The sequence below is a fragment of the Myodes glareolus genome, chromosome 4 (assembly GCF_982192425.1).
Source record: "Myodes glareolus chromosome 4, mMyoGla1.1, whole genome shotgun sequence".
NCBI classification, from domain to species: domain Eukaryota; kingdom Metazoa; phylum Chordata; class Mammalia; order Rodentia; family Cricetidae; genus Myodes; species Myodes glareolus.
In genome coordinates, this window is record NC_142029.1 from 78,287,596 (window position 1) to 78,312,506 (window position 24,911).

The 24,911-nt window shown below is 48.8% G+C and overlaps 1 protein-coding gene across 1 annotated transcript in view; it reads left to right on the forward strand.

Moving 5' to 3' along the window:
* Window positions 1-24,526, forward strand: part of Drd2 (dopamine receptor D2) — a 63,955-nt gene extending 39,429 nt beyond the window's left edge. The window contains exons 2-8 of the mRNA XM_085688717.2: window positions 11,698-12,013; window positions 16,170-16,279; window positions 17,190-17,326; window positions 18,471-18,661; window positions 19,600-19,686; window positions 21,157-21,487; window positions 23,247-24,526. Of these exons, the coding sequence (XP_085544843.2) occupies window positions 11,729-12,013; window positions 16,170-16,279; window positions 17,190-17,326; window positions 18,471-18,661; window positions 19,600-19,686; window positions 21,157-21,487; window positions 23,247-23,440 (1,335 nt within the window). The 5' untranslated portion in view covers window positions 11,698-11,728 and the 3' untranslated portion in view covers window positions 23,441-24,526. The remainder of the gene's footprint in view (window positions 1-11,697; window positions 12,014-16,169; window positions 16,280-17,189; window positions 17,327-18,470; window positions 18,662-19,599; window positions 19,687-21,156; window positions 21,488-23,246) is intronic.
* Window positions 24,527-24,911: the final 385 nt, after the last annotated feature.

Genomic DNA, 24,911 nt, shown 5'->3' on the forward strand with positions numbered 1-24,911 from the left:
ATATTCAGAAACTTGAATGTGGTATGATAAGGAGATGATAAAGAGGTTACGAGGAAAACATTTTGTTAGAGAAAATTTCAAACGTCTACAGAAATAGGAGGCGCGGCAGCAGAAACGCAAGGTCGCCGTCACCCACTTTCAACCACAACTTAAGGTCGCTTTTATTCTCACTTTCAAGATCATTTTCAAATAGGTCTCAGATGGCACGCGACCTCATCTATAGACATTTCGTTCTGCGTCACGGGAACACAAGAACTCACTGAAATTTTAGAACTGAACGTGAGTGTAGCCGGGCATGGTGGTACCTGCCTGCCATCTCAGCCCTTGGGAGGTGGAGACAGAAAGGTCAAGAGTTCAAGGTTATCCTTAGCTATTTAGTAACCTTGAGATCAGCCTGGGTTATCTGAGACCTTCTTAAAGGAAAAACATCAAATCAGAATGTCCTTGTCACAGCTATTCACAGTCCTCACATCAAAACTCTCCCGCTAAGATTCTCAGTTGTCTCAGAAATGTCATGGACTTTGAGCAGCCGGTTTCAATTCAGAATCCAAATAAATACTTTCACACATTGTGATTGGTTAAATGAGCATCGGAGTGGCACTTGTCCTAGAGGCCTCTCTGGCTCTTGTTTCTTTGTCTGTTGGTTTAGTTGGAATTTGTTTTTGAAGAAAGCAGGGCATTTGGCCTGTAGCAAGTTGTGCTACCGGAGTTTTATATTCCGTTGTGAAGTTTGCCGTCTATTGGTCTTCACGGTCCTGAAACTAAATTGCTCTTTATTTGGGAGTCATAAAGTTCAGTCTTGCCTGGCCTATCCACTCTACCGCAGGAAGGCAGGAAGGCAGGAAGGATGCTTTCTTCTTCTTTGCCTGGGACAGAAATGGTCCTTGCCTTTGCTTGCTGCATCCTAGGAAGGAGAAGTTGGGGACAGTTGCTTGCTGAATGTCCCCAGCACTAAGAGCACAAGCCTTCTATCAGCCCAGCCCATGAAGTCCGTGGCCTTTTTTCTTTTTATGAACAAGACTGCCTTCTCATAAAGCAGAACAATTTTCTTCCAAATAGCCAGGATTGTTTTTCCTCTTTCTAGAGCAATAAGGTTCAGGGTTTGTTTCCCTCTTGACTTTCAAGAGTGTGTTTTCTCAATTCTTTCCTGAAATTAAAGTAAAGGTCAAGGAGGCTGGTCTGAAACTCGGCTCCCTCCCTCCCCAGCTCCTGCAGAAGGGGAGCTGGTCATGCTGCGTTCTGGGCTCAGATGTCCAGACCAGCCCCTTTGGGATGATCAAACTCACCTCCTCGGGCCTTTTCTTGTGGTGGGGGGGTATGAGGAGGGAGAGAGAGAGAGAGAGAGAGAGAGAGAGAGAGAGAGAGAGAGAGAGAGGAAGGCAGAGAGAGAAAGAAAGAGAGAGAGAGAGAGAGAGAGAGAGAGAGAGAGAGAGAGAGAGAGAATAGAACAGTTCCCAGAAGCTTCCTCTTCGCATCCATGTTCCCGTTCTCAAGGAGGGGGCTCTGGGCTTCATCCCATCCACCTGCATCCCACTTGTCAATTTTCTGCTGCACGTGAGCTGCCCTGGAGATCTGCCCCTTCCCTCGCACTGTGAAGATTTTTAATCAAAAGGCGGCGCATGCTGAATGGTACCTCACTTAGCACCGCTGGAGCTCTTCTCCCCACCCCTCCCCACACTGAGTCACTCAGCTAACAGTTAATTAATGTGTGACACTTTGACAGTTTGTGCGGAGACATTTTTACGGAGCCATCAAAATGCACAAGGATGAGCCTGGGAGCCATGCATGCCTGCTTGTCTCTGGCGAGTCTCCAGATGCTTCAATGTAGAGTCTCCTAGCTCCAATGTAGACCTTGAAGGCCTGCAAGTCAGGCAGGGGACAAAACTGACATCAGTCCTCTGCTGCCTGGACCTCCCAGGGGAGATCCATATGGCCAGGGATGCCTGGACATCCCATGTGACACCTGGTCCCCATGAGAAGGAGGGGCGCAGGGAGGTATGCCTGGGATGATGGTCCCAGGGGTGATGACACTCCAGTCACATTTATCCTGGGACAGAAATGACCCTAGTTCACATTCTGTTCCCTTCTCTTCCAGAAGATTCTCAGTCAGAGGTCCCTCTGTAGCTGAGTGAAGAATTGTGTGTGCTCCAACCTACCTGAGGGGACCTCAGACTCCTCTCCATCCCCATACATAAGCTGGCTCTTTGCAAATCTTTAGCATCCTACTTGACTCCATTATAAGGTGACAACTTGTACACTACAACTTCACTTTTTCAGTGGGTCACTAATCAAGAGGCTAGGAAACCTTGGGTCTCCTGGCCTCCAGTAACCCAGAGTTCAGCTGGGGGCTCCCTTTCCACAGAATGCAAGTTACCTGGGATCCAGCTCTACCTCCTGCTTATCTGCAACCTCATGTATGCATACACTTGGCCCTCCCACATCCTGTAACCCTGGGTGCTAAGTGTACACTTCTTAGAAATCCTAGAAGGACTCTAATAGCTAAGCCTCTGTCACTGGGTGTGCAGAAAGCCAGGTGAGCTCTCAGAAGAGAAGCGTTGTCCCCCTGGAGAAGGATCCAGGGGAAGAAACTATTACAAGGTGAGTAAGACCCCAAGCCCAGTGTCTGCTGGGTGTAGACCCTTGCATGAGATACTACTAGTTCTATAGCTGTCTCTTCATTTGTGAGTCATCTCTTGTTGCCAGACTCTGTGCCGGGAGGTGAGCACCTGGAAGGAACGAGGTAGAAGCCATCCTTCTAACAAGTTGCTTACTTTTGATAAGATGCACTGATACCAAGCAATTGACACACAATGGCCTTGCATCTGCAGTGTTTCTAGAAGCACTGTGCTGTGCTGAGAGGTATCAACAGAAGCTTCCCTGGAGAAAGGCTGGGAAGGCAGGCCTGAGGGTGGGGCTAGACTTTGAATGTGGTAGGATCCTGGGCCCAAGTCTGGGCTGGGCCTGCAGAGGAAGTGGAACACTGAAACCCAGGGAGGTAGCAAGCAGCATCCTGTGCTGGAGGTTTGTAGATTTGGTGACAGCAAATCCATAGAGAGAGTCCATTTTTCCTATAAAGCAGGAGGCTGGAGGCTGCCAGGGAAGGTTTAATTCCAGCAAGTGGGGTGAAGTTGGGGGCTTCAAGTTGATAGCTAAACTACCACCCTCAGGCTGGGTCACTGAAGGCCCTTAACATAGGCTGTACCTTCTGGCTCCGACAAGGAAGGGGCAGATACAACCAGAAAGTGAGAGTACCATAGATTTTTTTTTTTCTTGGCTTTCCCACACTTTCTAAGGAAGCCTTAACAGTGTTCTGCAAGGAGACAAGCTTTGCTGCTGTATTGTGGAACTTGAGGTTGGTTGACCCATGTCAGACGTGGAGGGTGTCAGAAGTGGGGGTACATAAAAAAGTGATATCAGCCTGTGCTCTTCCCTATTTCCTCTATAGAAACCCGTCACCCCCAGTGGTGGGCCAGGTCATTAGAGGGAAGGCCCTCTTCTAGTCTAGGTCTCTAAATAGTACAGACTTGTGCCCCACAGTGGTTCTGAGGCTGAGGAGGGTGCTGTTCTGGAGCCTGAGAGTAACACCTATGACTGTCAAAAACATAGGAGATAATCAGCTTAAGAGGAAGGGTTTGCAGTGTTTCTCAACTTGTGGGTCCCAACCCCTTTGGGGCTAGCATATCAGATAGCCTGCTTATCAGATATTTACATTGCAATTCATAACAGCAGCAAAATTACAGTTATGAAGTCACAACAGAATAATTTTATGGTTGGGGTTCACCACAACATGAGGTACTGTATTAAAGGACTGCGGCATTAGGAAGGTTAAGAGTCATTGGTTTAGAGAGCAAGATGGTAGTCCTTTGATTCTATGGTTGGTATGGAGGTAGCACATCATGCCAGGAGCCTATGATGGAGAAAACTGCTCTCCTCACAGTGGTTGGGAGGCAAAGAGAGGAAAAGGATGGGTAAGAGCTCACCCATCTGAGGGCTCACCCCAGTGCTCTAAAACCCGCCATCATGCCCCTCCTCTTATTATTGCCACCACCGCCCAATAATGCCAACCCGGGGAGTGAGTCATTGGTGCGGGAGAATTGTCTGTATTCTGTCAATCATGTTTTAAATAAATGCTGATTGGCTAGGCAGGAGGTGTAGGTGGGAAAACCAGACAGGAAGTGGAAATGATGCAAGGAGAGCAGGAGAATTCTGGGGAGGAGGAAGTTGGTTCCTCCCACTCCTGCCCAGATCACCAAAGCAGCAGGATGTGAGCTGCCCCACTGAAAAAGGTATTGAGCCACATGGCTAAAATAGATCAGAAAAATGGGTTAATCAAGAGGTGAGAGTTAGCTAATAAGTAGCCTGACCTAATGGGCCAATCAGCTTTATAACTTATAGAGATCTCTTGTGTGACTTTTTCTCTGGGACTAAACAGCTGGGGGGCCAGGCAGGACAGAAACACAGACAAGCAGGCCCCTTTCATGTTACAAGTCATAAGTCAGCGCATGGGCCTTGGGGGATAACCAAACCCCAAAGCCTCTTTCTCTACAAATTCTTCACTCACATTTAACCTGCTCAGACCTGAGACAGACCCGCCTCTCAGTGTACCTGGGCTTAGAGTGTCCAGAAAGAGTGTTCTCAGGAGTTCAAGAGTTGAGTGAGGAGGGGATGAACCCAGAGCTGACAGCGTACACCATGCTTCATGTCTACCACCACCCCTTGTCGTGGCCAGTTTCATCCCTCTTCTTTGCCATTTCCACAGACACCACCACCCCCGACCCTCAGCTAAGGATTTAGGAAACCCTGACATTCGGAAAACGCTAATATCTCTGTCTACCACTCCAGGCCCTTGGAGTCTAGGTCTAGGAGTCCTCTGGGAGGATGCCTGGTAATAGATCCCTGGTAGGTGTTCTACCTAGGACTCCTAGTGTGACATCTGTCCATCCCCCACCCAGGCTGAAGCTGGTCAAGAAAATATAAGGAGCATCTCCTCCCCTCCCGCTCCCTGTCCCACTCTGCCTTCCTGGAGCCTCTGGAGATTTGGATAAACAGCCACTCTTGAACCACAGCCTGACCCCCCCAACCCCCACTTAGAGGAGGGAGGTGGTGGCTTGGGTTGCCAGGGCCCCTGGAGAGGAGCACCCTACCTCCTCACTCCCAATCCCCAGCCAGCACATCGCTCCACCAAACTGCTTTTGACATGGAAATGAGAACTGCTCCCCCTTTACTTTTTCATTGAAATGCTTAAAGTCTCAGAAAAGAAGAAGAAGAAAAAATTGATGTGTTTAAGACAGCAGTGTCTCACCCGCCATCGAGCCTGATAAGGGATTGTTAAATTTTAATTAGACAATTAGATTCCTTCAAGTGCCAAACTTCAGAGGAGGCAGCACAGAGAAGCGGAGGGGAGAGCACAGGAAACAGGCTGCTTGGGTTCATGAAGCAGCTCTTCCCCCTCCCCCACCTGCCAGCTCTGCGCTCCCTGGAACAGAAATGAGAAGACACAGAGGCCGGAAGGGGGAGTGAAAGGGTGACACCACCTTCCTGGACCAACCAGCTTTCCTTTGGTGACCCAGGGTGTCCCAACAGGTGGAACTCTTTGGCCTTTTACCCTAGCTCTCTGGGGGCTAAACTTGATCAACCCCGCTCAAATTCTGTCCCTGAGAAAATACCTCGTTTGGGAGTCATCCTTCAACTACAGCACCTCAAAAGCAGTCTTCTTTCTCCCAACCTGCCTGTGAAGAGCCAGCCACTTCTGTTGACAGACTGGGAGCCTGCCTGTCTCTGGGGTGTGACTGGAAGAAGTGGGGATGCTCTATACCATAACCTCTCCTCCCTTCCCTGCCCCATGCTGTGTCCTGTCTGTCTTTGGCTCAGCAGAGGGTGGTCTCTGCAGGGTGTCAGTCTAGGTTTTTTGGGATCCAGCTCAGCACTAGGAGTCTCTCAGCTTCTCCATGGGAAAGCTGGGTTATTTCCAAATAAGGGAACACACAGGAAGCAGGCCTTCATGAGGCCCATGGGTCAAATGGCAGAAGCTGCCGAGCTTGGATTCCCTGACTCTATTTTCTTGGCTTGCTATTTCCACACACCCTGGCTCACTGCAGACACCTGCTGTAAGCTTTGAAAGAGGCCCCTGCTAACTAATGCAGGCTGGAGCTGGGTTCGGTGTTTGAGGGACACTTGTGTGTGGGGGGGGGGGCACTGAGCACCAGAATAGATGGTTCTGGAAGATCTTTTAGATGACCTTTGCCTTTCTAAGCAAGGGCAGAAACAGTGAATACTGGGAACAGATGAGGGGCAGATGGTTTCTGTCACTTCAGTGGCCTGGGGCTTGTAGGCCACCTACATTAAAGGTTTTCCTATAATCCAATCTGTCATGGGATCATCTGAGAAAGCAAGCCTCGGAGGTTCCACAGGACCCATGGCACCATGTCTCCTGGTGAGGTGGTGGGGAACAGCTGTCACCACCCTTTTGATGATCAGGTAGATATAGTGGGTACTTTGGGAGACTGACCCAGACACTCCTTGAACAAGGCTAGCATCGCAGGGTTGGATCACTCGGCTGTTTCCCAGGAGGCACAGTCCTGTGTCTACACCCCTTAGGCTGAGATGTGGCCATGACACGTTTGCATTTGTTGGTCAGTGAAGTGTGAATAGCAAGCCTTTGTACTTTTGCAGGAGGTAGGAGCCACCTATGAGTAAATAGGGGATGCACTTGGGGGGCCGGTGAGCAATTCCTTTGCGTTTTTAAAGCCCCAACCAAAATCTTCTGGCATGTGACCATATTTACCTGAAAATTCTTATGACCAGAAGAACAGCTAATTCAGGGCAATTCTCAGGGGGAAAAAAAAGGAAAAGAACAAACATTTTAGTCTTTCCTAGCCAATCCAGTGTCCTGGCTGCTATGTGGCCTCTCATGTTCTGCATACAAGTCTCAGAGCAAATGCTAACCACATCTGGCTTCGGAGCAGATGCTGACTCCTTCTGCCCAAACAGCCCAGAATACCTGGAGGAACCCCAAGATGTCTCAATATGAATATTCTCATTGTCCACCCCACAGAGATAATCTCTGGCAAGGATGAAAAAGCCAGAGGCTCAGAGGTCAAGGACATGGGGGAGAAAAGAGGGTAGGGTCCTCTAGGTGTTTTGTGTCTCTTGACATTTGGGGCGGGGGGTCCAACAACCTGTGCAATCCAAAGGCTAAAGGAAAAAAGAAAGGAGATGGATGAACACAGGGATCTGATTCTGCCAGGTTTTCTCAGGCTTTCTGAAGGAGTCAGAGACGTACTCTGCCTAATCCGTTCTAAAATGCAATGCCCTCCCCCACTTCTATTTCAGTGTCTACAGAGTCAGAATGCTTTTTGTAACTGACAGCATCTTAGGTCTGTGCTGGAGTTTAGCACTATTCTTTTGCTTTCTTGGCGTTGCCTAAATCAATACTGAAGGTTACATTCCACTCTGAGGGCCCAAGAAAGCTAGTTCACCTTACAGCAATGGACTTGAGTAGGCAGCCTGGGGAAGAAGAATCCTCCAGGTTAGCTGCCACCTCACTTGTGTGTTTTTCCTGCAGCCAGGGCCCAGGCACAAGCTTTACCCCATCTTGGAACATTTTTCCCTTCACACAGCATCCCCGGGTGATCTTTCTTCTGTTCATGCAGCCCTGGTAACTCTTTGGGTGTCCAGGGTTTCTCTTCCTATAGGACACAACGTCAGATTGGAGAAGGACCTATCTTAGGGGCCTCATTTTAAGTTAATTTCTCATTTAAAGGTCTTACCTCCAATTACTTTCTGAAATATTGTGGATAGGGCTTTAGCATATGAATTTTTCAAGGCCCATGTGAACACAATACAGTCCATTATTGGAGTCAACATTCAATGCTCTTAGGGCTGCATTACTTTTGGGCATTTGTGAATCTAGTGATCTCTGCTAGTAAGTACATTTCAGGGCCAGATGGGTTTTCTTCCCAGGTCTACTAGTGGAACCTTCGATTCAGTTCAGCAAACATTTGTTCAATACTCACTGCCTGCAGACCACAGAGTAAGGAGTCAGGAAAGAACAGAGCTGTGTGCTTATGTATTTACTCCATGAAAATGAAGCAGCGCTGTACCTCGGTGAGAAAGCAGACACACAAGTAGGGGTATTCCAGGGCAGAACCTGGGATGGGCGAGCAGGAGCCCTGAGGAGGGTGGAGACAGTCCAGGCTAATTCCAGGAATGGAGAATTCTGAGTCAGTCTTTGAAGCATGTGTATGCTTAGACTTGAGTTTTCTGGATATTTCCCTCATTTATGAAGTAGGGGTTTATTAAGTAGGGGTAATATTGGAAGCTCGTGGACAGATGTTCAAAGGTTGAGACAGTGTACCTAAAAATCACTAGACAGACTCGCAACCCCATAAGTAGACAGCTCCATCGTCTTAGCTCACCATTGTGCTGAAGAACCACACATCTGATCTCATGAGAATGGGCCAAGGGAGGAGATACAGGGAACTGAGAACCACAGCAGGTACCACTGGCCAGGCCAGAAGATGAACTAAAGGCAATGAGAAAGGGAACAGAGAGATCTGGGATAGAGGCAGGCCTAGTAGTCATTATGGTGACTGAGAAAGTTGAGGCAGGAGAATCACCAGTTAAAGGTCTTCCTGGTGATGGAGTGCTAGCCCGAGTGCTTCAGTAAGGCTGTCTCAAAATAAAAAGAGAAAGAGGACTGAAAGGTGCCTCAGAGGAGCTGCTTAGCAGGCACTAAGTCCTTAGTCCAATCTCCCAGTGCAGGGAAAGAAAGCCAACAGAATAGGAGTGAAGAGGTCCTCTAGACTTCAACGCATTCCACGGCGCTTCATGTGTAGCAGGTTCAATAGATGCTGATTGAATAAATTAAAGTCACAAGCAGCCGGGCTGCCTGATCAATATGTGCATACAGGTCTCCCGCTGTGTGCTCCAAGTGGGAAGAGGAACTCATTGGCTTTGCTGAATGCAGCATCAATAAGACATGATGCTTCACTGCCTGCGAACTAGGAAACCTGCAGCAGGATTGCGCTCCATGTCGCACCACACTGAATTAGACATTTCCATTTCCCCGGGGATCTCAGAACGGTGGTGCTGAGTAGTAGATCAGCCATCTGTTTTTTTTTTTCTTTTTTCCATTTTCATCCTAAATGGCATTGACTGGTGGCTTTCACTGCACATCTGGGTGGGGGAGCACCTGGAGGTCATAGTGCTTTGTGTGGAAGCCTCAGAATGTCAAAACGTTTCACCGAACCCCATGAAATCGGAACACTTTTGTTGCCATTGTTAAGACTCTATTATGTGTTGTAGTTGGTATAGTTTACTCTTTAGTCTTTTACTCGTTGTCCTTTGGGGGCCCTTCCACCTACCTCCCAAATAAATTATACGGAGTCTTATTCTTTCTTATGAATGCCCAGCCTTAGCTTGCCTTGTTTTTTTTTCTTTTTCTTCTTTTTTTGGTTGTTGTTTTTATTTGTTTTGTTTTTGTTTTTTTAATCAGCTTTTCTTATACTATCCCATCTATCTTCTGCCTCTGGGTTTTACCTTTCTATATACCTTTCTTTACATCTTACTCCGTGGCTTGTTGTATAGCTGGGTGGCTGGTCCTGGAGTTCTCCTCTTCTACCTTGCTACTTACTCTCTCTTTCCAGATCTCTCTCTCCTGCCTCGCTATTGGCCACTCAGCTCTTTATTAGACTAATCAGGTGTTTAAGACAGGCAAGGTAACACAGCTTTACATAGTTAAACGAATGCAACATAAAAGAATGCAACACGTCTTTGCATCATTAAACAAATGTTCCTCAGCATAAACTAATGGAACACATTGTCAACTAATATTCCACGACAATGTGTGCATTGTCTCAATGACGGTCATAGCCCAAGTCAAGCCTGATGCCTACTGAGTCTATTCCTGAGCTACATTTTCTCTGTGAGTGCATCTCTGCCTGCCCTAGGGAAGTTCCCATGGATGTTTCTTTCCCTTCTTAGCCTCATTCCCGCTTCTGTCCCCTTCGACTCCACCACCAGGTTCCTTGGCACCAACTGTCTATCCCGACTCCCACTGCTGCCATTCAGTGACCGCTACCTCTTTCCGGAATTAAAGTTACCTCATTTCATTCTGCGCTCTCTTACACCCTAAGCAGTCACTGAACTTTTGGTTTTTTTCGAGACAGGGTTTCTCTGTAGCTTTGGAGCCTGTCCTGGAACTAACTCTTGTAGACCAGGCTGGCCTCAAACTCACAGAGATCTGTCTGCCTCTGCCTCCCAAGTGCTGGGATTAAAGGCGTGTGCCACCACCGCCCGGCCAGAACCCATCATTCTTTACTCCTAAGTTTCCACGGACTCCCAAGCTGACAAAACCCATTTGGTCTAGGAATGTCCCTCTATTTTAATTTTCCTCAATCTCATTGCCATGCCCTACATTTTAGCTGAACAAAATCGTTTTCTATTGGGACTGTGCTATGTTCTTCCCAGGTGAAAAACCTTCCAACATTTAGTTGCTTAGCAGTCTCCTCCTACTTCATCTCAGGCCTACCACAAGATGCATTCTGTGGAATTTCATCATTTCTTGCTTGAATACCTGCACTGGCTTCTTCCTGGTATCCTACCTCCTCTGTGGACCTCTCCCCACTATGTTCCATGCTCAGATTTATCACACTCTGCAAGGTAGACCTGAACAGGCAGTTTCTGCCCTTAGATCAAATCTTAATGACTTTTCAGGCCCTCTGTGATCTCACCAATACAGCTGCTCTGATTCAGCTCATGCCAAGACCCTCTAAGCTTCTGTCCCCTCAAATCTCGTTTAAGCCCTCTAATATGACACCTGACCTTTCTGTCTGGACTCTTCCCACAATCTCCAGCTTTCTACATGTCTAGTTTCTACATATCCTTCGGGTCTCAGTTGAATGTCACTTTCATCAGAAAGTCTTGCTTGAGTACGTAAACTAGATGTGTATCTCAAAGATCTCTCCACTTCTTAGTCCCCCTTACACACACCACAAATTGCTGGATTAATTGGCTATTATTTTCTTTCTTTCTTTATACGTTGAACCCACAGCATTGTATATACTAGGCAAACTCTCTACCATTGAAATGTACTAAAACACCTTTTTTTCGTTCTTTGAGTTTTTGAGAGATAGAGTTTCACTAAGTTGTCAGACTGACTTTGAACTCACTCTGTAGCCCAGGCTAGCCTTGTATTCTCTATCTCCCTACATTAGTTTCGGGAGCAACTGGAATTTCAGGTCTATGCCACTGAGCACAGGTCTATTCTACTTCTTTTAGAATGTAAGATACAAAACCATGTATTTTTTGATTGCCTGCATTTTCTAGTCATATATAGAATGATGATTAATAAGTGTTAATAGCAACAAGAATTAATGAGTACCTGTTCCTGTTTCTACCATCAGATGCTGGAACTCCCAACTAGTTTACTGTGCACATGAGTAGGTTGAACAAGTGAAAGAATGGACAAGTAGCTTGTTTGAAGTTTATTTGTTTTATTATAAAAAATGTATGTTTTTCATTTATTATACCATCTGCTAGAAGAACAGAAGCAGGCCCTCAACATTAAAAGATCCCAGGTTGGAGAAGTCTCTACTCTACTAGTGCTTGGGTTTTCTTCAGGGAACCCCACGCTGAGAGGAAGCATGCCTAGAAAAGCCCTCCCTTTCACTCTCTGTGTTCATCTCTCCCGAGCAGAACCTTGCCACCCAGTGGCCCCGCTGCCCCGATGGATCCACTGAACCTGTCCTGGTACGAGGATGATCTGGAGAGGCAGAACTGGAGCCGGCCCTTCAATGGGTCAGAAGGAAAGGCGGACAGGCCCCACTACAACTACTATGCCATGCTGCTCACCCTCCTCATCTTTGTCATCGTCTTTGGCAATGTGTTGGTGTGCATGGCTGTATCCCGAGAGAAGGCTTTGCAGACCACCACCAACTACCTGATAGTCAGCCTTGCTGTGGCCGATCTCCTGGTAGCCACACTGGTCATGCCCTGGGTCGTCTACTTGGAGGTAGGTCTGGGTCGGGTCTCTGCCTTCCTCTAGGACAACCTAGTCCCAGAGGCTGGATCCTTAAACTCCTGTGGTACCTGCCACGTACCCCAGGCAGCCTTTCCCTCACTTCTGGACTCATCTTTTCTCTTTAGGGGCTAGACAGTCAGAATAATTATGACCGTCAGTCACAGTGTACTTTCTAAGCATATGGCGCCATGGATAGCTATTTTATATACAGAATCTTCCTATACGATCCTCAAAGCAGCCCTGGGGGGGAGCTGGCACTGTGACCATCTTGCAGATGGCCAGCTGGTCAGAGAAGATAAATGTCTTCTCTACTCACACAGCTGAAAGGTCCACGCTAGAATCCTGCATTGCCCTGGAATTGCTTCAGTAGGTTGTACTAGAAGTGAGACTAACTGAGGAGAATCCCTAAAGAGGGGACATTGTGCTCTGAGGCCTGAAACTCTTCCTTGTTCTCTCCACATTGCAGACACTAAGGCTGCTGTTCTGTGTGACCTTTATCTCCCTTTTTCAGTTTATTCTGGTGCCTCGATCCTGGTAGAGCTGACCATAGGCAGGCCATGCTACAATCCCTTTCCTCAGGGAGAATAGTGCAGCCTCCCAGGACAGAGCCCAGCTGTCCCTCAAGCTGGAGGGCAGACAGCTCCCTGCTGAGGGCCCTGCGGCTCACACATTGTGGACACTGATGGAGAAACAAAGAACAGACAGTTCTATGCTTAGTTCCTGGAACAGGAACCACAGGCATTGAGGAAAAGCGGTTGTCTGGTCCATCTTGACCTAAGTCTCCCAGTGAAGTGAACAGTTAGTTGCTGGTGGAGAACTTCCAAAGTGGCTCCCTTATCCCTGAGGGCACTCTCCAGGCCTAGCAAGCAGATATGGGGGACTGGGGAATATGGGCCCAAATGTTTTCTCTGCCTGGAAGCCTGGGGTGGCCTGTCCAGGGTAGGAGGCAGTCTTGAGTCTGGGTACGTGGGACAAAGCCTAGGAATTGAATATTGTTGTCATTTGTTTCTGTTGCTAGAAAATACTTTGACAAAAAGCAACTTAGGGCAGACAGAATTTATTCTGGCTCATAATTCAAGTTACAGACCGTTGCTGGGACAAGTCAAGGCAGGCACTTGAAGCAACTGGTGCATCTCATTCACAGGCAAGAGCAGATAGAAATACATGTGTAAATGCTCAGCTTGCTCTCTCTACTCTTTTCTTTCTTTTTTTTTTTTAGACAGGGTTTCTCTGTGTAGCTTTGGTGCCTATCCTGGGACTCATTCTGTAGACCAGGCTGGCCTCGAACTCACAGAGATCCGCCTGCCTCTGCCTCCCGAGTGCTGGAATTGAAGGCATCTGCCATCATTGCCTGGCTGCTCTCTCTACTCTTATACAGGTCAGGGCTCTGCCTATGAAATAGAGCTACCCACATCCATGGTGGGTCATGCTACCTCAATTAACCCATCCCAAACCAAAGAGTTTCAGGCCAGACCTGTTCTCAGTGAGACTCTCTTTTCAGATGAGCGTAGGTTGCAGCAGGTTGAGAACCGGAACTAACCACCACAGGCTCAGACTACTGCTCCTCCATGACCCTTTTGTCTGTGAGGGTCCTGAACTCTGTCCATCCCGAACCCTGTGCAAAACTTCGCCTGAAGAACTTCCCAATTCTCAGGCTTGATCTGTCCCTGTTCCCTTAAAAGGGGGGAGGTGGGAGTCCTATACCTCAAGCAATCACAGAACAGCAACGGAGGAGATAGGAGCACAACTAACCTTCCTATGCCTTGACCCCTTGCTTGTAAGTTAGAAATAGCAACAGTCCCTACCTTGTAGGATTGTTTGAAATTCATGTGAGTCCCGATATACAAAGTGCTTGGAATAGTCCATGGATCATACTACATAACAAGGTAGATGAAGGTGAAATGATGACAGATACTTCGAATCCCTCAACTTCCCTTTGCTCTTCCCACTTCCCCCCTTTCACCCCTCTTCATGCACAGGCAAAGAGTCACCCTCTTTCCAGAGGGAACCAAGTTCCACTCAGAGCTCTGTCCGTGGGTTCTGTTGACTTTCAGCCACCATGTGGGACAGGGACAAATCTCTGCACCAAATGCATTGGGATCTCTGGGAACCTCAGTCTCACAAGATGATGCCTCATGCATAGTTTTCACCATTGTTTTAGAGGCACTTCAAGGGTCTAGGTGCAGAAAGGCTTTCTTGGCTCCACCTCTTTCCACTTAGATAATTGAAGGGGAGAGATTTCTGAGGGAGGGCAGGGAGAGAGATCCTGCCTCTCTGGGGATGTGAGATTCGAGGTCTCACATCCTTCACAGAGAGAGTTGCTGTGAACCTTTCCTAGAAGAGATGAGATTGCAAAGAGGTTTCAGAGTCACTGGATCACATATTCAACACTGATTAAGCATTTTGTCCTCCTCTCCCCACTGAACCTGGGACCTGAGGAATTTCCACACCAAGGATGAAAAAAATTGATCAGGGTTTAGACAATACAGTCTGCTTGAGACAGCACGGACAGGTCTCAATAGGAGGTTGGGACATGCATCCAGGCAGAAAGTACCAAGAAGGTTTGTAGCAAGGAGGAATCACTGCTCCTAACTGCTCACCAGAGTAGCTGCTCCAGGGACCATAGAAACAGCATCTTCCTTCTCCACCCAGGCTCCAAGCAAGCTGAAGAGGAGCAGGTCTGAGAGATCTTGAAAGCAGGCACGGTCTGGACCATTTCCCTCTCTATCCAGCAGTCTAGGCCAGAGTATATCACACACCAAGATTCTAAGTAGATGTTTGTAGACAGGATGAATGGCAGGTAGAAGAGGGGCAGGACAGATGGGAAAGAGGTCCTTGACATCTCAGACCTGGGTCCTCAGGGCCATGGAAGTAGCTTCTAGATACCAGTCTCAGGAGGGGCTCCAAAGCTGGTGTGAACCAGACGGCCTAGTGTCCTGCCCAGCGGTCCTCTGAACATGAATTCTGTATATCTATGCTTTACAGCTGGATACTCATCAGCGATGGCTCCCACAGTGCAGGAAAAGATTCATGTGAACCTCCGGAAGGTGTACACAGAAAAACTGCTGCCTCATCCATGGGAGGTGGTGGCACCCCCAGTGGAGCTTCCCTGGGAATGTTTGATTTTATGTCTGGGAAACAGAAAGGACAGTGTTAGGGAAGAGCAATATGACAATTATTGTGGGGCTCTGCTGAGTTAGAGAGCACACAGTGGGTGCTCCCCTGCTCCAGGACATGGATGGGGCTTTCTCACCCTTCTCTCCTGTGAGAGCCCGAAGGTTTCCTCTATGGTTGGGGTACTCCAGACTTGCAGAGTTAGCTAGTCCTGGGCGCGATGACTTCACCCTAGATCTGTGAGATGTGCTGCCAAAAATCAGAGAGTAGAGTGGCTACAGTCTGTGTTGAGAGTAGATGCTAAATGGGCAAAGCCAGAATTTTAGAACGGAATCAGCCAGGTGCTTTCCAGATTAGAGTTCAAAATTGCAGCCCTCAGATGAGGTGAGTCATCTTTCTTCTGACACAAAGTTCTTGGTATACAAAGGAGCTTCACATCTCTGAAAGGAGAGAGGTCAGGGATATAGGTCTCAGGTTCTCGTAAGCACCACTTGCTCCTCACTGCTACTCAGCTGATGACCTGTAAGGATTCTGTGATGCATGGATAGGGACTGTCAACCTAATGGGACCTAGACCACATAGAAGACAAACCTCTGGTATGTCTGTGAGGGATTTCCCAGCCTTCAGTTACCTGAAGGGGAAAGACCCAGTCTAAATGTGGGCAATGCTGTCCCTTGGTGCGGACTACGTGGACTGGATACAACTAGACATACCAGATGAACACTAGCATTCACCTTTCTTTGCTTCCTGACCTTTGACTCAACATGACCAGATGCCTCAATCTTCGACCACCCACCCTGCCTTTTCCACCACGCTAGGCAGTATTCCAGAACTGCGAGCCGAAATAAACCCTTTATTATATTGCTTTTGCCAGGTATTTTGGTACAATAAGGAGAAATGTCGCTGATACAGCTACTAGGGTTGTTCTCTTGTAGAGTGAGAGAGATTGTCGCCCAACCTTTCCCAGTAATGAAGCACTGGTAAATACTCTCCACACCCCTGCTTCCCGACCATGACACTGCTTTGTCTCTAGGTGGTGGGCGAGTGGAAGTTCAGCAGGATTCACTGTGACATCTTCGTCACTCTGGATGTCATGATGTGCACGGCCAGCATCCTGAACCTGTGTGCCATCAGCATCGACAGGTAAGGACAACCAGGTGGGGTGAGGTCATCCTGGTCACTCACCTTTCTGCTGAGTGCCTCACCTCTCCTCGTGGTCATGCTCTGTCTGTGTTGCTATAACGACTGGCTGCGTGTATGTGAGTTCGTGCGTGTGTGTGTGTGTGTGTGTGTGTGTGTGTGTGTGTGTGTGTTTGGCTAGGTTAGTGTAGACTCCCCATGGACTATCAAGATTGTAACTTGTATGAAAGAATTAGTTCTGACTGGAGCTCATGGGAAGATTTTAGAAATTATTTGAACTCCATAATCCATTTTCTGGACATGAAAATGCCAACTATCCCTTTGGCCATGGTGTTGAGTTTGAATTTTGTGTCCAGCACAAGCCATCTAGTCAAGAGGGTCCAAGCCATGCCCACTTGACTAAACTGTGTCCTTAGAGCCTTTACTCATGTATGCAGACACGTCATGAGGGTTTCCAGAGGCCCTGCCCTTCCCCCTCACAGGATTGTTGGAAGACCAGATTAGGTAGAGTTCAGTAGAGGACAATGCGGGAGGATTAAAAATGGCTGCCACCATTATCCCTTACTGCTAAATGGGGCTAAGGGCTTGCTCTGAGGGACAGAGCTACCAGTTGTCAACAAATTCTCCCACCTTCTGAAGTCCAGTACAGTTAAGTATATTTTCAAATGTGTAAAGATCCATCAGGAAGTCTACAGCCCGGGTGGGGAGATTAATTAGTGTAATGGCCCAGGAGTCCACATAGCTGAAGCTCAGTAAGAGCTTGATTGTGTGTTTGAAGGCGGGGACGGGGCAGGGCTGAGTGAGTGAATTCCTCAGACATCAGAGAACCGAGCAGAAGGGGCATCTGTGGTGTATCTCACAGAGGGAGGAGTCTTCCGGCCAGCAACCCAGACTTAGGACTCGCGCTTTGCAGGTACACAGCTGTGGCCATGCCCATGCTGTACAACACGCGCTATAGCTCCAAGCGCCGGGTCACTGTCATGATCGCCATTGTCTGGGTCCTGTCGTTCACCATCTCCTGCCCGCTGCTCTTCGGACTCAACAACACAGGCAAGTCTGGCCTTGGCCTGGGGCTCAGAGAGTTGCGTCTCTCTGCTCTATTCAGGACACTGAGTGGCTGAGTCTTCGATACAGAAACGGGTGGAAGTCCAATGGTAGCCCCTTCTTATCCCCAAGGAGGCTGAATACATCCCCCAGATCCTGCCTAACTCAGAGTTGTTCCAGATTGGGCAGGAGAGGAAGCAATGACTCCAAGCACATTGGGACTGTCTGAGGGATGGGAAAAATGGGTGAGGAGGGAGTCTTACCACTTTCAGCTTTATTTAATATGTTGAAGTAAGTCAGATAGTCTTACACATGTGTGTGTGCTCACGTATGTTTAGCAGGGAGCTTACTCCATCCATATCTGATAGTGGTATTTGGGGAATGACATTGAAACCCAGTGGGTTAGCTGCATGAAGGTCCCATGCTACCTGGAGCAAAAAAACTACAAACAAGTAGGAAGTAAGCCCACCCCAGTGCCCTTCCTGTGTGAGGCAGAGTCAGGAGCACCGCAGACAAAGGAGGAACAGAAAACTTGCAGTATGGGGATGCTTCTCAGCAGAGAGAGAAGAGTTACACAGGCAACTCTGTGGTTCATAGGCTACAGTGAAGCTCCAGAAGTGAGTAGTTGAGAATACAGGCGCCACAGGAATCCCCAGAAATGTGGAAAAGGCTAGTTATACTTAATTAATAATGGGCTTGATAATAACACATGTTTGGTCAACCTGGAAGGGACTGTGGTTGCATATTAAACACTAAAACATGGCCAAACTAGTTCAGTAAGTAGGTAAAATTATCCTATTACCAAAATTATGGAGCGCTAGGGCCTCTCTTTTCCCCATTATATAGGAAAGGCTATATAATTTCTTTTGAAAATGTTTCCTTGTGTCATCTCGTCTGAATCATGGCTCTCCTATGTGCTCAGAAAGGACAAAAGTAACAAGCAAGTAATTAGAGAAGAGGAATGAAAAACTTGGAAGCATTTATACCCTGTATTTTAAACTGAACATTTATTTGCATTTACCATTTCTAGGCAAAAGCCAGTATCTAGCCTGTAAAATTGCTTCTGGTTCCCAGCAAGGGGGATGACTGTCCTCTGGTGGCACTGTGGTCTGGCGAGCCTGCTGACGTATGGGTTTCTCCTTCCTTCTAGACCAGAATGAGTGTATCATCGCCAACCCTGCCTTCGTGGTCTACTCCTCCATCGTCTCGTTCTACGTGCCCTTCATCGTCACCCTGCTGGTCTACATAAAAATCTACATTGTCCTCCGCAAGCGCCGCAAGAGGGTCAACACCAAGCGCAGCAGCCGAGCCTTCAGAGCCAACCTGAAGACCCCACTCAAGGTTCTCAGCCTCAGCCCCGACGAGGGTCCCTACCTAACCGCTATCAAGAGGGTTCATACCACACTTGGGTGGGGACCTGAGACGTCACAGCAAGGTGGAAGTCTAGGCTGGAGGAGCTTCCTGGGGCTGGGTGATGGTGTGGACCTCAGTTGAGTGGCAGCATCTTTAGAAAGGGAAGACGTGGGTCCGTGATGGAAGCTAACTAGAGTGGTCTATATGAAGACCTTTATGGCTGCACAGAGCAGTTCTTGCTTGGTCTGGTCCTTAGTTTCTCTCTTCCTCCTCATGTAGTTTTACCTTTCTCTCTCTAACCTTTTCCCTTCCTCCATCTTCTCCGTATTACTCTTTTGACCTGCTATGCTCTGCCCTTCCCTCCACGTACACCCCTGCCTCCCCTTTCCTACTTCTCTCTGCTGCCCCGCTATCCGTCCCTTGCCCTTTTATCAGACAATCTCCCTCTTCCACTCAACACTACAGTGAAGGCAGAGTGTGGGCATGGAAAGGACAAGAACTCACCGGTTAGAGACATCGGGTCCAAACCCTGGTGCCATCGCTTTGTTGACGTGTGTCCTAGGGCATGTTGCTTAGCTTCTGTGAGCCTCGGTTTCCTCGTCTGTTAAACGGGAGTCATGTGCACTTCACAGGGTGCTCCTGAAGATTTGATGTGAGAAGGGATGTGAGCATGTACCTGGCATGATCCCGAGTGGGTCCTCCAGGAAGAACGAGGTCCTTTTGCCCCTCACCTTGCCCACCTCTTCTCACCATAGTGCCAGCCTTCATTCTCGCCCCACTTGTCTTCTTTGCCCGCATTCCTCTAATTACTGAGCCTCTGCTCAGAGTCTGAGTTCTCCATGGACTCCCTTGTCATGGGTTCCTGTCCTCTTACCGCCTCTGCTCCCCACTGTCTTGTGTGACCCATGTGCTGGCTCACTCCACAGGGCAACTGTACTCACCCTGAGGACATGAAACTCTGCACCGTTATCATGAAGTCTAATGGGAGTTTCCCAGTGAACAGGCGGAGAATGGTAAGTGTTCAGGTCAGGGACTCAGTGCCATCCTTCTGCCCCCACAATCCCAGATCCTGGGACCTTGTTAGCTATTTTAAGGAGAAAATGCCTCCTGGCACCCCTATTTTGCATCATCTGAGAGCACATTCATCTTGCATACTTCCAAGCATGGGTACAGTGAGATACCTCAATTCTGCAAGGCACAGACACACAAGCTTGTTGGGAGACATGACCCGCCCATGTAACCTACCAAAAGAGACAATAGGGGCTATTTCCACTGCTCAAGCACCTGCCATGCTTTCTGTCATCCCATCAAATCCTCACGTGACCCTGGGAAGTAAATCTTATTGGTCCACAGCTCACAGAAGAGGAAGCCAAGGCTCATGGAGTACAGGTAGCTCACCCAAGTCTGAACAGTTGGTGTTGGGCATGTTCTGGAGATCTATGTGACTTCTGAATCCACACTGTTTCATTCAGCATGTGCCACCTTTTAGATAGGCAACTCTGGGGCTGGCAGCTGGCAACTGGCAGTGGGGTAGGGGAGGAGCAGAACAACGGAAGTGGAAAAGAAGCAGATCCCATAAGTAGAGCCTATACGTGAAGATACATAGCGTACCTGAGCCCTTCATAGTATTAGCTAGCACCAGAGTTCAAAAAGCAGGCCTTTCATCCCCTTGCTGTGCAGGAAACCCATGGCGGACTATATCTAAAGTCCAGCAATCTGTCTCTTAGTTAGCAGGGTCCCCACAATGGGCCTGCCTCCCAGGGATAAGACTGTAACGAACCATTTGCGAAGCAGACACTAAAACAGATCTCAGGTTATAGTCAAGGCAGCAGTCCATTTCGCCATCTGAGCACCTAAGCTGTGTTTCAGAGGCTGGTCTGAGACCACCAAGGCCCAGGACAAGGGAGTCTAATGAAGAACTTGGAAGCCATGTGTACGTCTGTGCTGGACCTTCCAGGTCAGCTCAGCAGAGACAACATGGAGCTTCCAGCTCAGCCCTTGGTTTCTGGATCAGGCTAGTCAGCCCACATGCCTGTGCTGGTGTCTGTACTCCAGCCTGGTAGGGCGGATGGGGAATATGATTTCCATGTAGTCAGAACTGAGTTCTTGAAGGTGAGTCAAGACTGACTCAAGTCAGTCAGGGAGGGGCTTATCTTAACATCTGGATTGGTGTCTGGCCCTTAGTTAGAACCAGAAAGTATCACTCAGGTTAAAAATAAGAGACGTCCCTGGGTAATAGCACCCAAGTGTTTCTAGGGTATTGAGGCTTCACAAGGATTACTCCTCCTAGAAAGTGGGCCAGGGTTGACTGCCATAAGTTTGAGTGCTGTATTCAGATGGCCCCTGCCTCCCAGTGATGGCCTTCTCTGTTTTCCTTGCAGAGTCACCCCGTTGTTTACAGGAGTGTGCAGAAGGGTAGGAAAGCCAGGGCTTGGTGACTTCTCCCCAGGGATTTCATCCTAAACTCTCTGCCTCCACCACAGGATGCCGCCCGCCGAGCTCAGGAGCTGGAGATGGAGATGCTGTCGAGCACCAGTCCACCAGAGAGGACCCGGTATAGCCCCATCCCGCCCAGTCACCACCAGCTAACTCTCCCTGATCCATCCCACCACGGCCTCCATAGCAACCCTGACAGTCCTGCCAAGCCAGAGAAGAATGGGCATGCCAGGATTGTCAACCCCAGGATTGCCAAGATCTTTGAGATCCAGACCATGCCCAATGGCAAAACCCGGACCTCCCTTAAGTCAATGAGCCGCAGGAAGCTCTCCCAGCAGAAGGAGAAGAAAGCCACTCAGATGCTTGCCATTGTACTTGGTGAGTCAGATCAGGCTGACAGCGACAGCCCTGCTATACCCTGCCTCGGTAGGGGAAAGGGTAATCCCTGCAAGTCCCAGACTCTGTCTTGATGACCATGGCTGGAGGGGCTGGCTTGGGTACTTCCTTAGGAACAGGTCACACTCGTTACATTCAGTCAATATTTAGTAGAACCTTCTTACTGTGCCCACTGTACAGAAGGGCAAACCAGGACTTTGAGTAGTTACACGAATTGACCCTGGTCAACTCGGGCAGTTTGACCACAGTATCTGAGCTTCACTGATCTATAGGAAGGCACCATAGCCTATGTACCAGACTGCGTGTCACCATCTACTCCTTCTAGTACCCCAGTCTGTGGAGTAAGTGACCTCTCAGGGTTGTTACCACTTAAGGATAGCACAGGGCTGGGAAAGCATCACTTATGTGAGTGATTGTGTGTTTTGTTACTATTGCTATTGGTGAAGAATTTGGAAATAGGTATTTTCACTCAGCCATGTCCCTGTGGGATAAAACAGTGAAAAATAAGATGGGCTTTTGAGAGGTGTCTCTAGCGTCTATGGCCTGAAGAGGCGGCTCAGCTGATAAAGGCGTTTGCCACCACCAAGTCTCACAACCCAAGTTCAACCCTTCAGTTCCATATAGTGGACTGAGAGAATCAGTGTCCCCAAGTTGCCCTCTGATCTCATGTGGAGCATGGATGCTCATACACACACACACACACACACACACACACAGAATGCAATTAATTTTTCTCAACTTCTAGAAAATTGTTTATGACAGACAAAACCTAGGAAGCAGACTGATGCAGACACTTGGGAGGGGAAGGCAGGATGTGAATTTGCCGTCTCTGTGACACTGGGACCCCATCTGATGGTCAGGAGACCCTGACAAATGAGTGGGCAGCTTCTGATGCCCTCCTGCTCAGAGACAGAGGCCCCAGACAGGCAAGGGATGGGTTTGGAGCAAGGCTCTATATGATAATCCTCCAGTTCTACTCTAAGGTCTATGCTCTGTCCCTAAAACATCCTCTTGCACCTGTGCATTGAGTTTCCAATGGGAATAAGTGGCCCTGAGGCCTGCCTGTGTAAGAAGGCAGGGTCTTCTGGTGGGACCAACAAAGGGTGTGTCTACCAACACTGAGCAAACTCGGGAAAGGCTGGAACTAGAGCCTTGCTATTTGAGGGACCTAGACAGATGGGAAATAACACAAGTGACACTCAGTAAAAAGAGTTACTTGTGTTACTAAGAGTAAAGTGGCCTCAGAGTCAATGTGGAGGCATTATGAAAACTAGGCAAAATGGATATTTAACTCGCCCTTTCCCTAAATTGTACAACCCACCCTGCTGACAGCAAATTCTCTCCAGTGTCACCAGTTGAGGATAACATTGCTTCTAATGGTAACTGGGACGTAGTCTGTGTGTCCATTTGCAGAGACGGATGAGGGCCAGAAGGCTAACATTTCCCTTGTAAGTCACTTCCTTCCCTATCAGATAGATGTCATGTCTATTCAGCAGATGAAAAAAAAATAAGGCCAAGGAAGGCGTGGGGACCATTTCCTACAGACAGGTGTCAAAAGCAGGATGCTTAGATCTGAGGCGGGAGCCCCTTTGGCTGTGATCCTGTGGCTACAGCATGCAGTTAACTGTCCCAGTGCCCCCAGGGAAGCCGGAGGGAGAGCAGACAGTTGTACAGGGAGCAGGGCCCACTCAGGACAGCCTCTCCTTGGCCTGGGGCGAGCCTGACCCTGCCCTCTCCCCAGGTGTCTTCATCATCTGCTGGCTGCCCTTCTTCATCACGCACATCCTGAACATACACTGTGACTGCAACATCCCGCCAGTCCTCTACAGCGCCTTCACATGGCTGGGCTATGTCAACAGTGCCGTGAACCCCATCATCTACACCACCTTCAACATCGAGTTCCGCAAGGCCTTCATGAAGATCCTGCACTGTTGAGTCTGCCCCTTGCCTGCACATCGGCTGCTTCCCACCTCCCTGACTCGGCAGGCCAGACCTCATCCCTGCAAGCTGTGGGCAGAAAGGCCCGGATGGACTTGGCCTTCTCTTGACCCTGCAGGCCCTGCAGTGTTAGCTTGGCTTGGTGCCCCTCTCTGCCCACACATCCTCATCCTGCCACGGAGACTGGTAGCTTTCCAGCTCTGGGGTTGGATTCGTGGCTCAGGGTAGCTCACAGAGTGCCCCGCTCACATCCAGACCCTGTCTCCTTGGCACCAAAGATGCAGCGGCCTTCCTTGACCTTTCTCGGGGGCATCAGGGTTGCTGAGGCCGGAATCTAGCATGGTGGTCAAGCACTCCCTGATAGTCGGCTTGACCTAGTGCTTGCTTGCCTGTGTTGGATCAGGCGGTGGGAGGGAAGGACATTTCAGACTTCACGGGGGCTACACAGGAAAGCAGGGAACATGCCAAGGCTCCCAGGCAACATTAATGTTGGGAGACACACATAAACACCAGATAGCTTCACGGACCCCAGAGAAATTGAGGCGGAAAATCTGTTTTTCACCCCAACTCCAACGTTTCACAGCAGTGGGTATCACACTGTGCCCTATTCTGTTACAGCACCCCATATGGTTTCTATGCCCTTTGAGGGGAACAACCCTCATCCTCAAGGACTCATTGAGGAACCATAAGGAGAAAAATACCCGATCTCGTCTATCCTCTAACCCGCCCTGCTACTCTCTGCCAAGTTTTTGGACAAATCCACTCCTCACAGCAAATGCTGGCCATCCTGGGAAGTCAGGCCTCGGACCCGTGTTGGAGCTCAAGTTGGAGGTGATAACTTGGGGCTCTTTGGGGGAGTGGGTAGCCTCCTACCGCGTCCCGGCTGACGTCTTCTCTTCCCAATCTCTCCTCCTTTCCAGTGCCTCTGCCTTAGAGGAGATTGTGAGTAGGAGGCCACTGGCACTATTGGGCCGGGTGTAGTCCAGCCCTGAAAGGGGAGGGGAAGCTGCAGCTTGGAGGGCCCTGGGCTCCAACTCTGTAACATCACTATCCATGCACCAAACCAATAAAACTTTGACAAGAGTCATTCCCACGGGCCCTTGAGTGGCCTGGACCACCACCAACACTATCTTCAACATTTAGATATAGCATAAAGGGGACAACAATTAGAGGGAATCTAGCTACATCCAGCGAACTAGATCCCTGTACCTCTGAAGGACCAATGTTAGTCACCGGTAACAGAGGTAGCTCCATGGTAAAGGTGTCTCCTGAGGTGTTGGCTTTGCTTGAATCTGTCTGTTCTTCATCCAGTCTCTAGCACAGGCACTGTGAGGCAGGGCATGTCCGAAGGCAGCGGCCTGGACAGATGTCCCTCTTCTCACTTCAGGCTTGTTCTTAGCTCCAAACTTGCAGGGTCTGCAGGTTTGCACTGTCCCGACCACAGAAACTTGGCATCTTAAAAGAGAGC